Source organism: Pimephales promelas, chromosome 9, assembly GCF_988280905.1.
Source record: "Pimephales promelas chromosome 9, fPimPro1.hap1.1, whole genome shotgun sequence".
Lineage (NCBI taxonomy): Eukaryota > Metazoa > Chordata > Actinopteri > Cypriniformes > Leuciscidae > Pimephales > Pimephales promelas.
This window is the reverse complement of record NC_142777.1, coordinates 3,250,772-3,270,425: the sequence shown is the minus strand read 5'-3', so window position 1 is coordinate 3,270,425 and position 19,654 is coordinate 3,250,772. Positions and strand designations below refer to the sequence as shown.

At 36.5% G+C, this 19,654-nt stretch overlaps 1 protein-coding gene across 6 annotated transcripts in view; it reads right to left on the bottom strand.

The window, feature by feature from the left end:
- The window catches only part of gria3b (glutamate receptor, ionotropic, AMPA 3b), a 199,061-nt gene extending 183,623 nt beyond the window's left edge, over window positions 1-15,438 (bottom strand). For 3 of the 6 annotated variants that reach the window (XR_016169632.1, XM_089134685.1, XM_039694143.2), the window contains exons 1-2: window positions 15,214-15,438; window positions 14,639-14,797 (exon numbers count right to left, since the gene is read on the bottom strand). Coding sequence is in view for 5 of the 6 variants with exons in the window: in XM_089134685.1 (XP_088990811.1) it covers window positions 14,639-14,797; window positions 15,214-15,292 (238 nt within the window). In the remaining variant the exon portion in view is untranslated. The remainder of the gene's footprint in view (window positions 1-14,638; window positions 14,798-15,213) is intronic. The other 3 variants (XM_039694142.2, XM_039694141.2, XM_039694144.2) reach the window with 1 other exon arrangement.
- Between the last annotated feature and the right edge of the window lie 4,216 nt (window positions 15,439-19,654).

Here is a 19,654-nt window from a genome sequence, read left to right as displayed (position 1 = left end):
ATTGACAAACATCATGTGTAATTCAGGGCACAATTCAAACAAGATCAAAATATTTGTTGTCTCTCGCCATTGACAACCATTCAATATTTTTCCGAAATAAGGTCCCATGGTGGTCGACCGGAAGGGGAGGGACTTAGGCTCTCTATAGGCTTTCTAAACACATTGGTCGGTCAAAAATGTGGCTCCGCCCCAAACTCATGCCATTGGATGTAGCATCACAGGGTGCAGAGTCTAAATACAGTATGAGACTAAAGAAGTATGTCCGAATTCACGGTAGTTATGACATCATAGATGAATCATTCCATAGGGTCAGTTTTGATTTGATGCTGATTTATTTTACTGAAAAAATATTTTAGCATCAAAAAATTACATACTACAGCTTTAATAACTTAACCAAGTGCAGTTTATTATCCCATAGAACATATACAAAAATCAAAAAAGTAGTTCTGTCAAACGATTAAAGTATTTAATCGCGATTAATCGCATTAATGTCATAGTTAACTCACGATTAATCACAATTAATCGCACATTTTTATCTGTTCTAAATGTCTCTTCATTTATTTTATTTACATATACGGTGTTCAAATTCAAACTCACTTGGCAAAAACAATCTCTCACTTACTTTTATCTTTTACTTTTTTAAAAGTAAACTTTCCATTCAGAATCTTATTGGCATCCATTTCGGCGTCTCACGCTCGTCATACACTTAAAACGTAACGTTAATCGACTATTTGGCCACCACGCAAGCCTAAACAAATGAGTGCTGCGTCGTGCCTATTGTTTTGTTTCCGGTCTAGCTAGATCCAGTTGCGCGTTGGTCGATGAAGCAACAAAACGTCCATTGAAATGAATGTGTTTCGTAGCGCAGCGCCACGCATGTCGCATCCTGTTACAAAGCCATGTGAAAAAATTACAACATTTGCTAGGTCAAGAAGACCGTTAATCATACGATAAAAAAATTGACGCCTTTAAAATGGTTTTGCGTTAACGCCGTTAATAACGCATTTAACTGACAAAGACTTGACTCGCCAACAGCAGCGTGACACAAACAAGGAAACACCAGGGCTATAATGCTGCGTCCACGCCATGCCGAGATGACATCATGATGTTCCTCTCAGAACTGTTCATGTTCTTCGAATGGGAATTATGCATTTCTAAGCCAACACTATCAATGCCAATATGAATATGCAGAGTTGAAATGCACCTTAAATACACAAAGGCTGCATCCAAATTCGCACACTGGTGAAAAACATTATGAGACAAAAGAAGTATATTTCCGAATTCACGGTAGGAGAGTAGGAGAAAAGGAGAAAAAGAGTAGGAGAAAAGTACCGCAACACAGCAACACAACTGACACTGGTAGGTCATGTGATAATAACATCAAGGCGGTTGTTGTACGTTCATATTACATTCATACAACACACACTCATATTATAGAACATAGTTTTTTAGCGCTCATGAATTACTTAGCCAGTAACTAATGCCAAACAAGATACACCTGAGCTGACAAACCAAAGATAAACAGTACGGAAAATCACCTGACAAGACAAACATGCATGAAACAAAGGAACCACTTGAGGGAAACAGGGAATCACATGACATAAACATTAACCAATAAGCAGGAACCAAAACCCAAACAGACATGACTGAGAAATACCTCTTTTTTTCCTGCAAAACACCACAAGTTTAGCTAGGCTAATTGACTAAACAAAACTCAAATGGACTTTGACTCAGTCAAACGTACCGGAGGCTATTAGCTCTGTCTTATCTCAAGCAGTGCTTGCCCAGACATGATAAGCGAAACATTTTTGCCAAATAGAAAATGCACATCTAATAAAATTCCAATCTCAGTGTATGTGTGCTTATTTACTCAGGGAAGAACAAGGCATAACAAGGCACAGCAGTTTGATATCAGTTTGGCTGTATTGATCTCATCACAGAATGGCAATTTTATAAGCAGTGGTAGGACAACTTGATTCATATTCCAATCAAGAAAATGGATTCCACCTCATGATTTAGCTACATGTCTAATTTCAAGCTAAAAGAGTTTTCTGAGGTAGTGCAGCTGTTAACAATACCCTGCTACACGACGAGAAATCGAAATCTCGGTGAAATAGCATTTCAATTCTCAAAGTTTATCAATGTTGGAGGGTAGAAATCACTCTTTAAATGCAATTTCAAAAAATAATCCTGTAAAAAAAACAGTAAACAATTGGCAGCTGTGGTTGCCAGCATCATACGGTAAAAATATGGTGTTACTGTTTTTGAAATGAACAACTAAATACCATTTTGTCAGATACAGTAATTTAACAGTATATAGCAGACAAAATGGTATTTAGCTGATAAATTAAAAAACAGTAACGTACTCGGGTTTTTTTTACACACTAGATGTTTACTATGGAAGCTTGTTTCCGCCACAGATTGAAAAATAAAAAAGGTAATTGCGACTTTTTATCTCACAATTCTGACTTTTTTTCTCACAATTGCGAGATATAAAGTCAGAATTGCGAGATATAAAGTCAGAATTACGAGATATAAAGTCAAAATTGAGAGATATAAAGTCAGAATTGTGTGATATAAAGTCAGAATTGCGTGATATAAAGTCAGAATTGCGAGATATAAAGTCAGAATTGCGAGATATAAAGTCAGAATTGCGAGATATAAAGTCAGAATTGCGAGGTTTAAAGTCAGAATTGCGAGATATAAAGTCAGAATTGCGAGATATAAAGTCAGAATTGCGAGATATAAAGTCAGAATTGCGAGATATAAAGTCAGAATTGTGTGATATAAAGTCAGAATTGTGTGATATAAAGTCAGAATTGCGAGATATAAAGTCAGAATTGTGTGATATAAAGTCAGAATTGTGTGATATAAAGTCAGAATTTGCGAGATATAAGGTAGGAAATGCGAGATATAAAGTCAGAATTGCGTGATATAAAGTCAGAATTGCGAGATATAAAGTCAGAATTGCGAGATATAAAGTCAGAATTGCGAGATATAAAGTCAGAATTGTGTGATATAAAGTCAGAATTGCGAGATATAAAGTCAGAATTGCGAGATATAAAGTCAGAATTGTGTGATATAAAGTCAGAATTGCCAGATATAAAGTCAGAATTGCGAGATATAAAGTCAGAATTGCGAGATATAAAGTCAGAATTGCGAGATATAAAGTCAGAATTGAGATATAAAGTCAGAATTGCGGGATATAAAGTCAGAATTGTGTGATATAAAGTCAGAATTGCGAGATATAAAGTCAGAATTGCGAGATATAAAGTCAGAATTGTGTGATATAAAGTCAGAATTGCGAGATATAAAGTCAGAATTGTGTGATATAAAGTCAGAATTGTGTGATATAAAGTCAGAATTTGCGAGATATAAGGTAGGAAATGCGAGATATAAAGTCAGAATTGTGTGATATAAAGTCAGAATTGCGAGATATAAAGTCAGAATTGCGTGATATAAAGTCAGAATTGCGGGATATAAAGTCAGAATTGTGTGATATAAAGTCAGAATTGCGAGATATAAAGTCAGAATTGCGAGATATAAAGTCAGAATTGTGTGATATAAAGTCAGAATTGCCAGATATAAAGTCAGAATTGCGAGATATAAAGTCAGAATTGCGAGATATAAAGTCAGAATTGCGAGATATAAAGTCAGAATTGAGATATAAAGTCAGAATTGCGGGATATAAAGTCAGAATTGTGTGATATAAAGTCAGAATTGCGAGATATAAAGTCAGAATTGCGAGATATAAAGTCAGAATTGTGTGATATAAAGTCAGAATTGCCAGATATAAAGTCAGAATTGCGAGATATAAAGTCAGAATTGCGAGATATAAAGTCAGAATTGCGAGATATAAAGTCAGAATTGAGATATAAAGTCAGAATTGCGAGATATAAAGTCAGAATTGCGAGATATAAAGTCAGAATTGCGAGATATAAAGTCAGAATTGAGATATAAAGTCAGAATTGCGGGATATAAAGTCAGAATTGTGTGATATAAAGTCAGAATTGCGAGATATAAAGTCAGAATTGCGAGATATAAAGTCAGAATTGTGTGATATAAAGTCAGAATTGCCAGATATAAAGTCAGAATTGCGAGATATAAAGTCAGAATTGCGAGATATAAAGTCAGAATTGCGAGATATAAAGTCAGAATTGTGTGATATAAAGTCAGAATTGTGTGATATAAAGTCAGAATTGCGAGATATAAAGTCAGAATTGCGTGATATAAAGTCAGAATTGCCAGATATAAAGTCAGAATTGCGAGATATAAAGTCAGAATTGTGTGATATAAAGTCAGAATTGCGAGATATAAAGTCAGAATTGCGAGATATAAAGTCAGAATTGCGTGATATAAAGTCAGAATTGCCAGATATAAAGTCAGAATTGCGAGATATAAAGTCAGAATTGTGTGATATAAAGTCAGAATTGCGAGATATAAAGTCAGAATTGCGAGATATAAAGTCAGAATTGTGTGATATAAAGTCAGAATTGCCAGATATAAAGTCAGAATTGCGAGATATAAAGTCAGAATTGCGAGATATAAAGTCAGAATTGCGAGATATAAAGTCAGAATTGAGATATAAAGTCAGAATTGCGGGATATAAAGTCAGAATTGCGTGATATAAAGTCAGAATTTCAAGATATAAAGTCAGAATTGCGAGATATAAAGTCAGAATTGAGATATAAAGTCAGAATTGCGGGATATAAAGTCAGAATTGCGGGATATAAAGTCAGAATTTCAAGATATAAAGTCAGAATTGCGAGATATAAAGTCAGAATTGCGTGATATAAAGTCAGAATTGCGAGATATAAAGTCAGAATTGCGAGATATAAAGTAGGAATTGCGAGATATAAAGTTGCAATTGTGTGTTAAAAAGTCAGAAATGCAAGACATAAACTATTCTGAGGGGGGAAAAGTTAGTCTTTGAAAAAAGTTTATATCTCACAATTCTGAGAGAATATGTCACAATTTCGACATATAAACTCACAATTATGTGTTATAAATTCAGAATTGCGAGATGTAAAATCGTAATTGTGAGAAAAAAAAGTCGGAATTGTGAGATAAAAAGTCGCAATTCTGCCTTTTTTCACAGAATTATGACTTTATATCACACAATTCTGACTTTATATCTCTCAATTCTGACTTTATATCTGGCAATTCTGACTTTATATCACGCAATTCTGACTTTATATCTCGCAATTCTGACTTTATATCACACAATTCTGACTTTATATCACGCAATTCTGACTTTATATCTCGCAATTCTGACTTTATATCTCACAATTCTGTCTTTATATCTCCCAATTCTGACTTTATATCTCGCAATTCTGACTTTATATCTCGCAATTCTGACTTTATATCTCACAATTCTGACTTCATATCTTGCAATTGTGAGATAAAAAGTCGCAATTATTTATTTATTTATTCTTTATTCAGTGGCGGAAACAAGCTTCCATAGTTTACTGTTATTTTACAGGATTATTTTTTTTTTACAGTGAAACACATCCAGAGAAAACAGTTAAAACCCAAAAGTGCTGCACAAAAGCTACGAGGTGCAAAAGCAAAAACCATGTCCCAAACGCAAATCAGCGACTGGGAGGAAAATTCATGCGTCTTGGCAGATACATCCACCATGAGCAGCACAAAACAAAGCGAAACCCTCGAAACTTCCACTGCAAAACTGACGCTCGCTTAAGACTCAAACTGGCAGCAAACAAAACAAAGGATTAGATTCACAGTGGCAAAACAAACACAAACTTGTGACTGGCCAAAACACGAGAAGATAAAATCTAAGACAAAATGTAAATATTTGTAATCGCAACAGATGTGGTCTATTAAGTGCGATATGTTAAAATCTCAAAAAATGCTGAATTCTGCAAACATAAAGACGTTCCGCTCTCCCGGAAATGATGTATGCTGTCTGGGAAGATTCATTTCTCATTACCGGGAGGAGTGACAGCGTGCAGATTGTACTCGAGTACTGAATTAATGCTTAAATGTGCTGTTTGCTTTGCCGTCGCAGTGGCCATATTGCGCATAATGTCTTCACAGTACACATCACAGCTGATTCCCTATGGCAAATATCGCTCTTATCTAGCAATCTTTAGCCATCTCTGTACTTTGTTGTGCTCAGCGTACTTCAGTGACTCAGAAATCTGTCTCCGTCAATAGGCGGTGGAGGTGAAATGTCATTTTGAGTCTATTTATTCTATTATTTTTGTGAGCCCTGCATTTCTGCCAGAACATTTTGCTGCGGATGGCCATTTCATTGTGCTTGTGTGGCAGACAGTTTTGACAGCGCTGTCTTTGGTGTACAAGCAGCTCTATTTGACCATTACGTTGCTGGTTCAAAAGTATATTCTTCTGTACATGAATAATAACACTGTCACACAAGGACACCTTGATATAATGTGTAAAATAAGTCACAAGAGAAGAATGTACAGTCACAATGAATGCCAGTTTCTTTCCTTGTCAATTTGTTTTAGAAGTTCAGGTTAAGCCGAAATAAAATAAAAGTGGCTAGTTGTTTTCATGGTATTGTCTGATTATATATTTGCATAAACAAGCAGGTGAACCCAATAAAGTGGCCGGTGAGTATATATATAAAGTTTTGTTGTTGTTGTTGTTGTTTTGCTAATGAGAATTTGGGGAGAAATGCATTATCTGTCATGAAAATAGAATAACAGTCATAACACCAAAATATTAAGGGTACTAAAAAACTACTTTCACTTAATTATGCACAATAGTTTTAATTTGGTTCTGTGATGAAACATGACCAAACCCAGAATGATATTTCTTCCCAAAAAATAACTTGGAATCTCATCAAAACGTCCCAAGATTATAACTTCAACATCATTAGAAACAAAAAAAAAACAATTTTACGGCCAAATATGTAATCTCAGCGTACAATCAACTGGAACAATTTGAGAAGCAGTCTCATTACTTTGCTCAGTCATTCATAAACATTGGTTTGCTTCATTGTCACTAAACAGCAATTACCTAAATGATTGATTGATAACCTAACAGCAAAGCAGTTTTCAATGCCAGTACTCATATCAGATAGACAGAAATATATATATTTAATTGATAAAACCAAAAACAACAACTTGCGAAGCGGCTTCTTCCCAGACTTTACTTTTCCACTTTGACTGCCCAAGCGTATTGAATTTACAGTAAAGAGAGCCTCATCGGGGCGACATCCGATCAGCCGAATAGACAGAAAGGCGCTGATAAGGTCTTGTTTACTTGAATCCAAGCTAGTAACGAGGAAAGAACAAATGATTCTGTGTTGAAAGTTTGTTTGCGTTCCAGCCTGCTGTGAACGTGGGCCGCTAGGCTGCTGTTCCTAATGAAGGTTTACAGGGAGAGACATGTGACGCTGCTCCAGCCTTGGAGGAACATCGCTTCCCTTAAATAGATTCACCTTAAAAGACATCTACTCCCATGTGACGGAATTAAATTAATATGCGCTGATTTTATATAGAGCAACCGGCACGAAAAGCAAGGCGAAAAATTAAATATTGAAATGTGTTTCGTGGTGACTGAAGGAATGCTGCACTGATTTGCCATTCGTAAAGCTTTATGTCTCACTTTGGATCTTTATTACACATCTTTTCAGTTCAGTATCACATTAAAGACAAGTGAACCAAGAAATTATGCTCAGAACCTATTATGCAAGATACTAGGTAAGGCATTTTTTTGAGAAGAATAGATGGTGAATACATTGCAAGCTGTGAAGTCAGGAGCAAAAATCATTTACACTGATAATTAGTTAAAGCAAGCATGACTGCTGCTCGTACGACACCAGGGCCGACTAGCTCACCACCTGGTAACCACCCGGAACACCCTAGCAACCGCATACTAATGCGTCTTTCTTTGAAAGTTCGGCACATTTCTCCATGCTTCCTCTGTGCATTTTTGATTTGCTGTTAAACAAATCTCCACATGGGTAAAAGGAAAACACTTAGAAACGACTGTGACAACTTCAGCACATGGCGTCATCTAAACACACTCAGCGCCGCAGCCATTTGAAGATTTTATTCAGCGTGCTTCAGATCCTTCATGCCGCTTTTGAAATGCAAAACCAAAAGTGTAGCTGTCACGTTTGAGGAGTAATGGAAGCACTTCTTCACTTTGCACAGTTTCTCAGTGGTTGTAGAAAACCACTTGGGTAGCTCTTTGTTTCGATGGTCCCGAAGTTATTTTGCAACTATCAGTCAGTTAGTCTGTCTGCTTAAAGGACACTCCCAACGCTCCAAGGTTTGTAAAATTACGCGATAGCCCATATAAAATCACGCCAATCCATTGGCCGATTGCGTGGGCGCCGTCGTACGTCGTCATATTATAGTAGCGCGCATTATCTGTTTTCATTGTGCGAAATGATTTCCAAGCGGTAGCGTAGAGTGGAGCTCAACTCTAGTCTACATTGATGGGCGGAGTAGTGGGAGTGGCCTGCGGAGCTGAGCATTGCAATGCACTATGGGGATTGTAGTCTACAATCAACAAGCACTAAAAAGTCATTTTTTGCCTTATATCGGCCGAGAAAGACCCAATAAATTTATGATACAATTCTACTACATCTACTACAATACATTTTCATGTTTCCACCGGTGAAATTACCCTTTGTCCCTATGTCCCTTTTTACAAGCTGTAATATCAGTCTCAGGTGTCCCCAGAATGTGTCTGTGAAGTTTCAGGTCAAAATACCCCACAGATCATTTATTACCATGCTGTAAATGTCCATTTTTGAGTGGAAGGAAAAACATGCTGTTTTTGTCCTTGTATCTTTAAATGCAAATGAGCTGCTGACCCAATATCCAGAAGAGGGCGGGACCTGTACTCAACATCTGTTTGGTTTTGATTATCATCTCTATCGCGGTCACGCATCATGACATTTTGTTTTTAAGCCATATCAGTCTAAACTTCTAATATAGGGATTTCTGAGCGCTGAAATGAGTATTAAACTAGGTTATCTTATTGTGCTTAAAGGATTAGTTCACTTTTGAAAAAACTTTTGCTGATAATTTACTCACCCCCATGTCATCCAAGATGTCCATGTCTTTCTTTCTTCAGTCGAAAAGAAATTAAGGTTTTTGATGAAAACATTCCAGGATTTTTCTCCTTATAATGGACTTCAATGGGAACCAGGTCCAACCGAGGTCCAAACCACAGTTATAACAGTTACAGATGCAGCTTCAAATGTCTTTAAACGACACCAGACGATGAATAAGGGTCTTATCATGCGAAAAGATCGGTTATTTCAAAGCTTATTCCAAAAATGTAACTTTTCTAAGGAGAAATGCTAGCCTTGTAATATATTGTGAGGCGCGTTTGCAACGTCACGTAATACGTAATTACGTTCAAAAGGTCACGGGCGACGTAGCCAGAAGTACAGAGTGTTTACAAGTTGAACGCATAGGTTGAACGTGAAAACTAACTCAAACGCCGTTTACAAAAAAGGAATTAAAAGGTAAAACAACGATGTCGGACGATTTTGATTCTGTACTTCCGGCTACGTCGCCCGTGACCTTTTGAACGTAATTACCCAGATAACAAACTGACATTGAATCAACGTGGAAATATGACATCGAAACAACGTTGATCTGACATTGTTTTGCTCATCGAATTAACGTTGAACCAACGTCAGACGCGTCATTCTTTCAAAACTAACGGAAAATCAACTTGAAATCAACGCGTTGTTTCAACGTTATGAAAGCAAACCAATTTTCGATTTCATTTAGCTTTGAAGAATGCCGTGTCTGACGTTGGTTCAACGTTAATTCGATGAGCAAATCAACGTTGTTTCAATGTCATGAGAGACGTCGTTTCCACGTTGATTCAATGTCAGTTTGCTGTCTGGGTACGTATTACGTGACGTTGCAAACGCGCCTCACAATATATTACAAGGCTAGCATTTGTCCTTAGAAAAGTTACATTTTTGGAATAAGCTTTGAAATAACCGATCGTTTCGCATGATAAGACCCTTATTCATCGTTTGGTGTCGTTTAAAGACATTTGAAGCTGCATCTGTAACTGTTATAACTGTCGTTTGGACCTCGGTTGGACCTGGTTCCCATTGAAGTCCATTATAAGGAGAAAAATCCTGGAATGTTTTCATCAAAAACCTTAATTTCTTTTCGACTGAGGAAAGAAAGACATGGACATCTTGGATGACATGGGGGTGAGTAAATTATCAGCAAAAGTTTTTTCAAAAGTGAACTAATCCTTTAAACTATCAAATATACAAGGTTATTTCAAAAACACACAAAAATCACATAAACACAGTCGGTAATGTCTGTGAACGTAAACAGCAGGGAAAGAAATCGCATGTGTATATTAGATCTAGAGTAATATACACAGGACATACTGCTGTTAATATGAATCAAACAATGAAAGAAAAACAGAAAATCCCTCACTACTCTTGACTGAATAACTTTAGTAGCTTTTCTTACTTGAGTGCTGCTGTTAAATGCTCTGGCAAGGAGATAAACCTGGCGGACTGTGTTCAGCTCACTGAGGGCGGGGTCTATGCTAATAGGGTGGAGTCTGTCAGCAGTTGTGGGCGGGGCCTGAGCAATGTGACGTCACATTGAATAGAATCTGAAAACACTTATTCTGAGAGATTGCTTATGATTTATGGGGATTTAAAAAAGGAGTGGGTTGATTTTTAGCATTAAAGGGTGGTTGTGTACACACATGGCCAACACACGTTTATGTTCAAACACAATGTAAAAGTGAAATTTGCTCAATAGAGTTGCTCCCCTATAATATCAGCTTTATTTTGACATTCTACTGATTATAAGTCACTTTGCCACTACGTCAACGCATTACACGAACCCTAACACCTCCACTCTAAACAATGCTGGGTTGTTTGAACCCAAATTTGGGTAAAATATGGACACACCCAACTATTGGGTTAAAAATGTCATTTTTAACTGTACGTTTTTTAATTGCATTTTTGACGCAACATTTGGGTTGTGAATATGGACAAATATTGGGTTGTGAATATTGGGTTGTCAAATATGGACAAACCCAAATGTTGGGTTAAAAATGTCAACTTTTACTTTTTTTAATTGCATTTTTAACCCAATATTTGGGTTTGTCCATATTTGACCCAAATTTGGGTTGAAACAACCCAGCATTTTTAAGAGTGTAACAGTCTACTAATACTCTAATTCGAGTTAGTTGACTAATACTGTAAGTAATCCAAAGTTACTTATTGTTAGAACAATGTGTACAGGGAAATATGAAAATAAGCCGTAACCATCAGTTGTTCTAACAGTAAATAAGAATTTGTATTGCATTTTTCCATCTAAAATGTCATCATGGATACCTCTAAACAAGAGCACTGACATTTACAAAAACACAACTACTAACATTTACAGTGGCTACAGGCCGTGTGCTTTCATAATAATCATTAACCAAACAAAGTCAATGATTATCCGCTATGTCAACCGTTCACATGAGCTTGTCATATGTAAAAGGGATTTTTATTTTGTGGAAGAAAAAAAAGTAAGATGCTGCGCTGCTTCAATTCAGTCAAACAAAACAATGGCAGCCTAAAAAAAGAGAACATCTAAATAATTTGGTTTAAAGTCATTGCGAAATCAACTTCTTATATCATACTTATATTATACTTCTTCTATATGCTTTGTTTTCTTGTTGAGAAGGTTTATTTTGTTTTGTAAAATCAAAATGGCAGCTAACATGTTTTAAAATGACACTGGCATTATAGACCGTCTCGAATCATTTCTAGATGCATTTCTAAGGGATTCTCTCAGGACTACAGCCCCCTTCGATTTATTAGGATTGCTAAAAATCCATCTTCCTTCTCCCCCAACACTATGCATCTTCAATGCAGGGACGTGTGCTGATGCTAGAACAATGTAGTCTATTATTTACTCACTCATTTTCTTACCAGTGCAGACACCTCGTTAGTATGTGATCGCAGAGATTTGCGCCTCCTTTACAGAACCTCCTTTACCACATTGACACTTGGGTTTGATTGGCTGCCTATGTGTAGATCCCAATGGCAGTCAGTGCAGTGAAGCAATATGAGGTCTGTTTGTTAATGAGACCACACTGCAGAGGTTGAGGAGAGCTTCAGAAACCCACTCGGCCGCTGAGGTTACCACATCACAACAGCACTGAAGTCAACACCCGACGATGTGAGTGTATGTGCTCAGACAAGTACAAATGTTACATATATACATTGACATTATAAGGGCTTGCTGGATATCACAGTTGTCAGTTGTTAGACAGCATTCAGCTGCATCTTATACTTAGTTCGCCCAGAAATGAAAATTAGTCAGAATTTAATAACCCTCAGACCGGTATGAAATTAAACACAAATAAAGTTATTTTGAAGAATGTCAGTAACCAAACAGCTGATGAACCCATTGTATTTTTGTTTTCCTTTTCCATACTATGGAAGTCAATGGGGTCCAACTGTTTGGTTTCCGACATTATTCAAATAAAATCTTGTGTTCAGCAGAAGAAATAAACTCATACAAGTTTGGAACAAGTGATGACACAATTTTCATTTTTGGGTGAGCTGATCCTGTTAACAAAAAATTACAAAGATAAAAAAAATGTCTTTGAAAATGGGTTACATGATAAATGCAATCAACATGATAAATATACCATTGTACAGCTATTTCTAAAGGTAATAGCCAATGGAAATGGTCATTTTACCTAAGGGTGGCCATTTGTCCTCCTTTTAAGATCGTCACAATTTTAAACTTTATCCAATGTTATATAATTAATAAATATTTGAAAAAAATATGAAGTGATGTACATTTTATTAACAATATCGTCGATGTCAACTGTTTAAAAAGTTTTAAAAAAATAGTTGCCTATCTGATCAACAGGTTTGTGTTGTGTTCCTCAATGAATCAGTTGTTTTCAACGAATCAATTGAATGAATAAATCAATGATATATATATATATATATATATATTAAGCTTCAAATTTTCCAACAGTTCATATTTCTATATTAAATAAATGTTATATTTAAAAACGTAATTGCGTAACATTATTTATGCAGCTGTAGTTGCTCTGTAAATATAAATATCATTCCTTAAAGGGATAGTTCATGTTGAAATTAATGTTTGGTATGTTTTAGCCTACCTCAAGGGCATCCAAGATGTAGGTGTCTTTGTTTCCGCAGTAGTTTCAATTTTGATATTTTTAGGTCAAACCGTTGTTGTCTGTCAGTCATATAATGCAGGTCTATGGTCACCACCTCAAAGAGCATGCACAGAAAAGTCCAAATTAAACATGATTTAATGACTCGTGAATGTAAGCACACATTGATGGCCTAAGACACGAAACGAGCGGTTTGTGTGAGAAAACGAACAGTATTTATATTGTTTTTACCTCTCGTTTTTACCACAGCCACGTCCAAGTGATCTAATGGCACAGGCGCTTTGTGGCTGTGGTTACAAGAGGTAAAAACGATATAAAATACGTTTTCTTACACAAACCGCTTGTTTCGTGTGTGTACTTACATTCACGAGTCATTAAATCATGTTTAATTTGGACTTCTCTGTGCATGCTCTTTGAGGTGGTGACCATAGACCTGCATTATATGACTGACAGACAAGAACGGTTTGACCTAAAAATATCAAAATTGAAACTACTGCTGAAACAAAGATGCCCTTGAGGTAAGCTAAAACATACCAAAAATGAATTTCAAAGTGAACTATCCCTTTAATGGAAAAGTTCATTTCTGTCACTGAAACTTCTTAACTAGATATCAATATTGGTCGACCACTATTTAAGCAAAAAAGTTCTTGAAAGTCTGCTAGGAAATATTCAAGTCTCAAACAACACACTATTTTCTTTTCGTCTCTCCAACAATTCCATGAAAACCTCAGGTTGTGTAATCTTGCACGCCATCTTTCTCACACCTCTCTGTACTTCCACAAAGCCGGGGTTATTCAGCGTTGCCAAGGGAACTTGCTTTTGAATACAAAGTGATTTTGACTCAGAAAATACCGACAGACTGTGCCCACAAAACACTTCTATCACCGAATGCTCATCCTCTTACTGCAACACTTTCACTTGCAAATCAGACTGGACAAGCATGGATGCCGCAAAAGAACTGTCATAATTACAAAGCGATTCCATCACACAAAAACATCAAAGCAGAAACACAAAACGACTTGTCATGTGCTGAGCAAGCGTAGCGGTTGAAGCCATTCGGGAAAAGCAAGTTTCTGTTCTGTCGTGAAACTATGAAATCCTCTCTCGCGGTCCCTCGCTGACCTCTCCCGACTCCAACACACAACGTCTGGCTTCTCAATCTAACCCTGTCGGTTCTTGAGTTTTGTATTTGCCTCGCTTATGCTATGTTACCACTATTAAGCTATTCAATCAGTACCAATATATTTCACGTGAGCTCCACAGTGCACTAACTGGATCATTACAGTAAAGATTATGAGATAATATATGGGGTACAGCGGTTCTCCACTCGTTCTCGAGCTGAGATCTATCAAACAGTGACTGCTTTATTACCAATGGACAAGGATGATAATTAACACCGAACGTCCACCAATGGACAATCATTCCCCCGTCTCGTTCAGGCAGTGATATGAAGCAGCGTTGAAGCAATAAAGCTCGTAGTACTCACATGCATGAGTGACAGAGAAACTGTTGGATGACTCCAGGTTATCTACGTTGTAATTGAGATGGAAGGGTTTCTCAGTCGTGTTCTGGTTGGTGTTGTAGAGCTGCACAGCGAATCTGAAAGCGCTGTGTTCTTGCACGGTGGAGCGCATGAAGAGCCCACCTTTATGAAGACCAAACAGCAATGGATCAGATGTGATGCACAGATTTCATGCATGCAAACAACTGGTTTAAATCAGCACTATAGAGAGTCAAATCCTTAGTGTTTGATTCGCATCCATTCGTAGGAAGCAACTTTCTCTCAAGTTTGAAAGCTGACATGCGTGCAGATTCATGCAAACCTACACATTTCACATAAACAATCATAATCGTTTTATTAGTTATGCCAATTGGGTTTGGTGTCATTTGTGATGATTCCTTAGATTGTATTAGTGGTGCACTTAACACAGCAAGCAATACGTCTTCGTTTAACCCATATACGCATATACATCGAAACCAGACATCGACACACACACACACACACACACACACACACAGCCTAGCGATTAAAGAAAGGCAAGCGTATCCGGACGGACTCACCGATGTTGATCTGATTTGGAAAGCCAGCGAGAGATGTGCCGAATAGCCATAATAAAAAAAGCAGCGCGCTTTGAGCCATTTTCTCTCCTGCCTCAAACAAAACCAAGCCTCATAAAACGAACTGTTTGAGGAGAATCATAAACGCAAAAATCCAGCCGTGAGTGAAGCGGAGCGACTCATGGAGAACAATTCTTCTGCATGTGGAGAGAGAGAGAAAGAGAGCGAGGGGGAGATGTAGAGAGAGAGAGAGAGAGAGAGGGACTGGTGCTGAAGATGGTCGAGGCGACTCAGTGAGAGCATCATATTCAGAGTGAGCGCGAGCGGCTCATTCATTGGACAAGCTGGGCGATATTGATCAAACTTGAAGATGGAGATTCGGTAACACTTTCTATAAAGCCTGTAGATTAATGCATGCATTAAAGAGCACATCAAAATCCGATTTATTTCACGAATGACCGTAACCACATTTATAACGCAATATACATTAATAAAGGAATGCGTTTTATCATACACAATTTCCAAAACATTGTAACCGTAATGTCATTGGCTTCCGTTGATATAGTCCTTTCACCGAGTGACGCAAACTTTTAAAGAATATATGAAGAGTTCAGATGCAAAAGCCTCTAAATGCCATTTGAAATTTTCTTCTTTAATGATGATTTTTAGCAAACTTGTATATTTAAGTTCAGTAATTTCACTTAAATAACAATTAATAGGTAATTATCATTGCCATTTAAGTGAAATTACTGAACTTAAATATACAAGTTTGCTAAAAATCATCATTAAAGAAGAAAATTTCGAATGGCATTTAGAGGCTTTTGCATATGATGTCTACTATTATGATGTAACTCATCTGGTGTTGGTCATGTTGCAGAATTATGCTGTACTGTTTAAAGATAAAACCATCCATGACTAAGCAAGAAATGTAATACATTCCACCTGAGGTTATGGATCATGATCCTGAAATTATCAATGTGGAAAACCACCAGCCTCGAGGCGAGCAATGCCATTATAAATGACCTCAGCAGCTGCATGTCAAGGGTTCATGCAGGTTATTTAACACATGAAATTACCTTCACAACGCTTTGATCTGTATGAGGTGTGTTCATTTACTAACGCCGAGACCAACAGTGTAGATCTGCGCTCTCGCGAACTCTTTTAGGAGGCGATGACGCGTAAAGCCCATCGATCGCTTTGTTAGGAACAGCCTCATTGAAAGCGATTGGATGAACAACGGCGTGAGATCATAGTTGACTAAGTGTTTTTAAAAGGTGAGCTGTGGACACCCCGTCTAAAAACGCGACGCGAAACCACAGAGACGCTACGCGGCGACCGTTTGACGCACAGTGTGTTTGCTTTGCACATATCACTAGTTTCTTTCAACCCCGATTAAAACATGGCAGACGCGCACTGAGGAGAAACTAAACATATCCCGAATTAAGAGAAGTGCACATGACCCTTTTACACTATTGAACAGAGCTGCTGTCCATGGTGCTCAACATATTATACTGTCAAATGAAATGCGATTTCGTATATTGTAGATTAATGAAGTGAAACAGCTTCCCTACTGTTGTTATATATTACTGCACAATAGTGTGTTTTGAGTTATAGTGACTGCTGTGTAAGTCTGTGTAACTGCATGCACCACTAGGCTAAATAAAGAACTACCACGTAACATATGCTTTATCTAATCAAAAAAAAAAAATGTGGCAACAGATTACAAACAATATTATTAATTAAATTTAACAAATTAGAATTGAGTAATACCTAATCAAATTAATTCCTTAAAAGTTAACCATTTAAAATGAGTAAAACAACAACGAAAAAAAAAACAACAACAACAAAAATTGAAGTCGGTTTTCTCCTTCCGTGATTCTGCTTGTTAACATCAGGTGCCTTCAATGTTGGCAATATAAAATAAAGAGTTCTTAATTAATCTTTGACGTCTGTCTGTTAGTGAGATATTGGTGTAAACTTTACTCATTTTAAATGGTTAACGTTTAAGGAATAATTTGATTAATTATTACTCAATTCTAATTAGTTAAATTGAATTAATAATATTGCTTGTAATCTGTTGCCACAAATCTATTGATTAGATAAAGCATTGTAAAGCTATATTTACACATTCATCTATAACATATAATTACAGCATACACTCTATGAACATTATTTGAGATTTGTAAGGCACGTATATCCTTGCATTGCCCACCCTCAGTGTATTTTTGTCAGTCGGAAGAACAATTCAAGGATGACAGTTCCATTTATCGTGGGCTGTAAAGCTCTACCAAAATTGAGTTTTTAATTGCACTGCAGACAGACAAGGCTTTAGCTATTGATACTAAAATTGGCTTGTGCCCCCAGTGCAGCATTGCAAAGGGAAACGTCATTGCAAGTTCCCTTCAACAGCAATTCTGCAATCAGTGTGCTCACCAAAACGAGTAATAAAGAAGATCGCAGAGAAGTGAATTCCCCAACATCTAACGAATAAACAAACTAACAGACATTCTCTTGTCTGTGAAAAAAAATCGTGAAGTTTCTGATGTGAAATGCGTTTGACAGGTGATGTGTTGTGAGGTCGTGAAGGTGAGGGTCCGTCCAGCACACACTCTTCCATACATTAATGTGTCGTGTGGAGAAGCAGATGAGACCCCTGCATTGATTTTTCTTGGACTGTCATCGTTGTCATCTACTTAATGAACACTTGGGTCAATCGCCTTACCATCCTCATCATATAAAAGCTGATCCCATAATCATTAAAGGTTAGAGTTTCATTGCTGCAATAAAGACAACTGATTAGATTTGAAGACATATAAATACATGTGTTTTATGAATTATTTACAGTCTCATGAAAAGAACTGGGAATCAGACTAGACGAGTTCTGTCAACCAATGAAGAATACCTGTAATTCATCTAACTAGTGGGAAAAGCTATTTTATTATGCTATTTTAAAAGTTCCTAATTTTGTTGTGAGATTTCCATGCTTTATCTCTTTCCTCAAAGTGCCTGAAACGGTTCAATCACGGATTCGGTTTCTCTTAACCCCTCCTTTCAAAGGGTCTGCTCTGCTCTGATTGGTCAGATGACCCAGTCTGTTGTGATTGGTCTGCTCTGCTCTGATTGCTCAGATGGCCCAGTCTGTTGTGAACTTGTGATTGGTCGGCTCTGCTCTGATTGGTCAGATGACCCAGTCTGTTGTGATTGGTCTGCTCTGCTCTGATTGGTCAGATGACCCAGTCTGTTGTGATTGTGATCCACAGTTACACAAACATTAACGATGCGGTTTTACCATTTCAATTCCAGCGCAAATCCAAAAGTGTGTGCAAAATAGATTTGCTTTTGCAGCGCAGAAAACCACACAGAAATTAAACAAACAAATAACTGAATAATCCTGACAGAAACAAGATTAATAAAAAAGAGAAAAGAAAAAAAGAAACTAATTTGTGTGTGTGTGTGTACAGATCTAAAATGACCAGAATACATTTAACGATTAACATATTTTTGGATTAAATTTAATAACATAATATTACTCTGTAAAAATGAATATGCTTTATCTAATCAATAAAACCATGGCAACAGATTACAAACAATATTATTAATTAAATTGAACAAATTAGAATTGAGTAATACGTAATCAAATTATTCCTTAAAAGTTAACAATATAAAATGAGTAAAGTTTACACCAAAAAATTCAACAAAAATATCTGAATAACAGACAGACGTCAAAGATTAATTAAGAACTCTTTATTTTATATTGTTGACAAGTAGAATCACTGAAGGAAAAAAACGTCATTTTAAAACAAACCTAAAACGAACACTGATCACCATAATGGTGACTTCAATTTATGTTTTTTTTGTATGTTTTACTCATTTTAAATGGTTAACTTTTAAGGAATTAATTTGATTAATTATTACTCAATTCTATTGTTAAATTGAATTAATAATATTGCTTGTAATCTGTTGCCACATTTTTTTTTGATTAGATAAAGGGCATTCATTTTTACAGTGTACAAATATAAAAATATTGATGTCATGTGACAAGAAAACCATAAAACAGGAAATTATGCCACACAGACGAACCGTATAGACCCACTAAATAAATATTGTATTTGGAATTTTTTATGACATGGCAATAAAATGTCATCATTGTCATTAAACAATGATTTTAAACATCAATGTAATAATTCTGAAATGTACAAGAAAAATAGATTTATTTCCTAATGTCCATTTTTTTTTTTGAGTCATTGAAGATGCCATTACTGCACCACTAGCGTCACCAAATTAAATTGTAAATTTGCCGATCTGGTTGGGACATACAGTATAAACAGTGTTTTAACTTAAATTGAGCAAGTTAACATATAAATGGCATGGGAAATATTTCTGCAAACCAAACTGAGACAGGAACAATTTCCTTGTTTTACTCCTCTTTATATGTCATCAACCC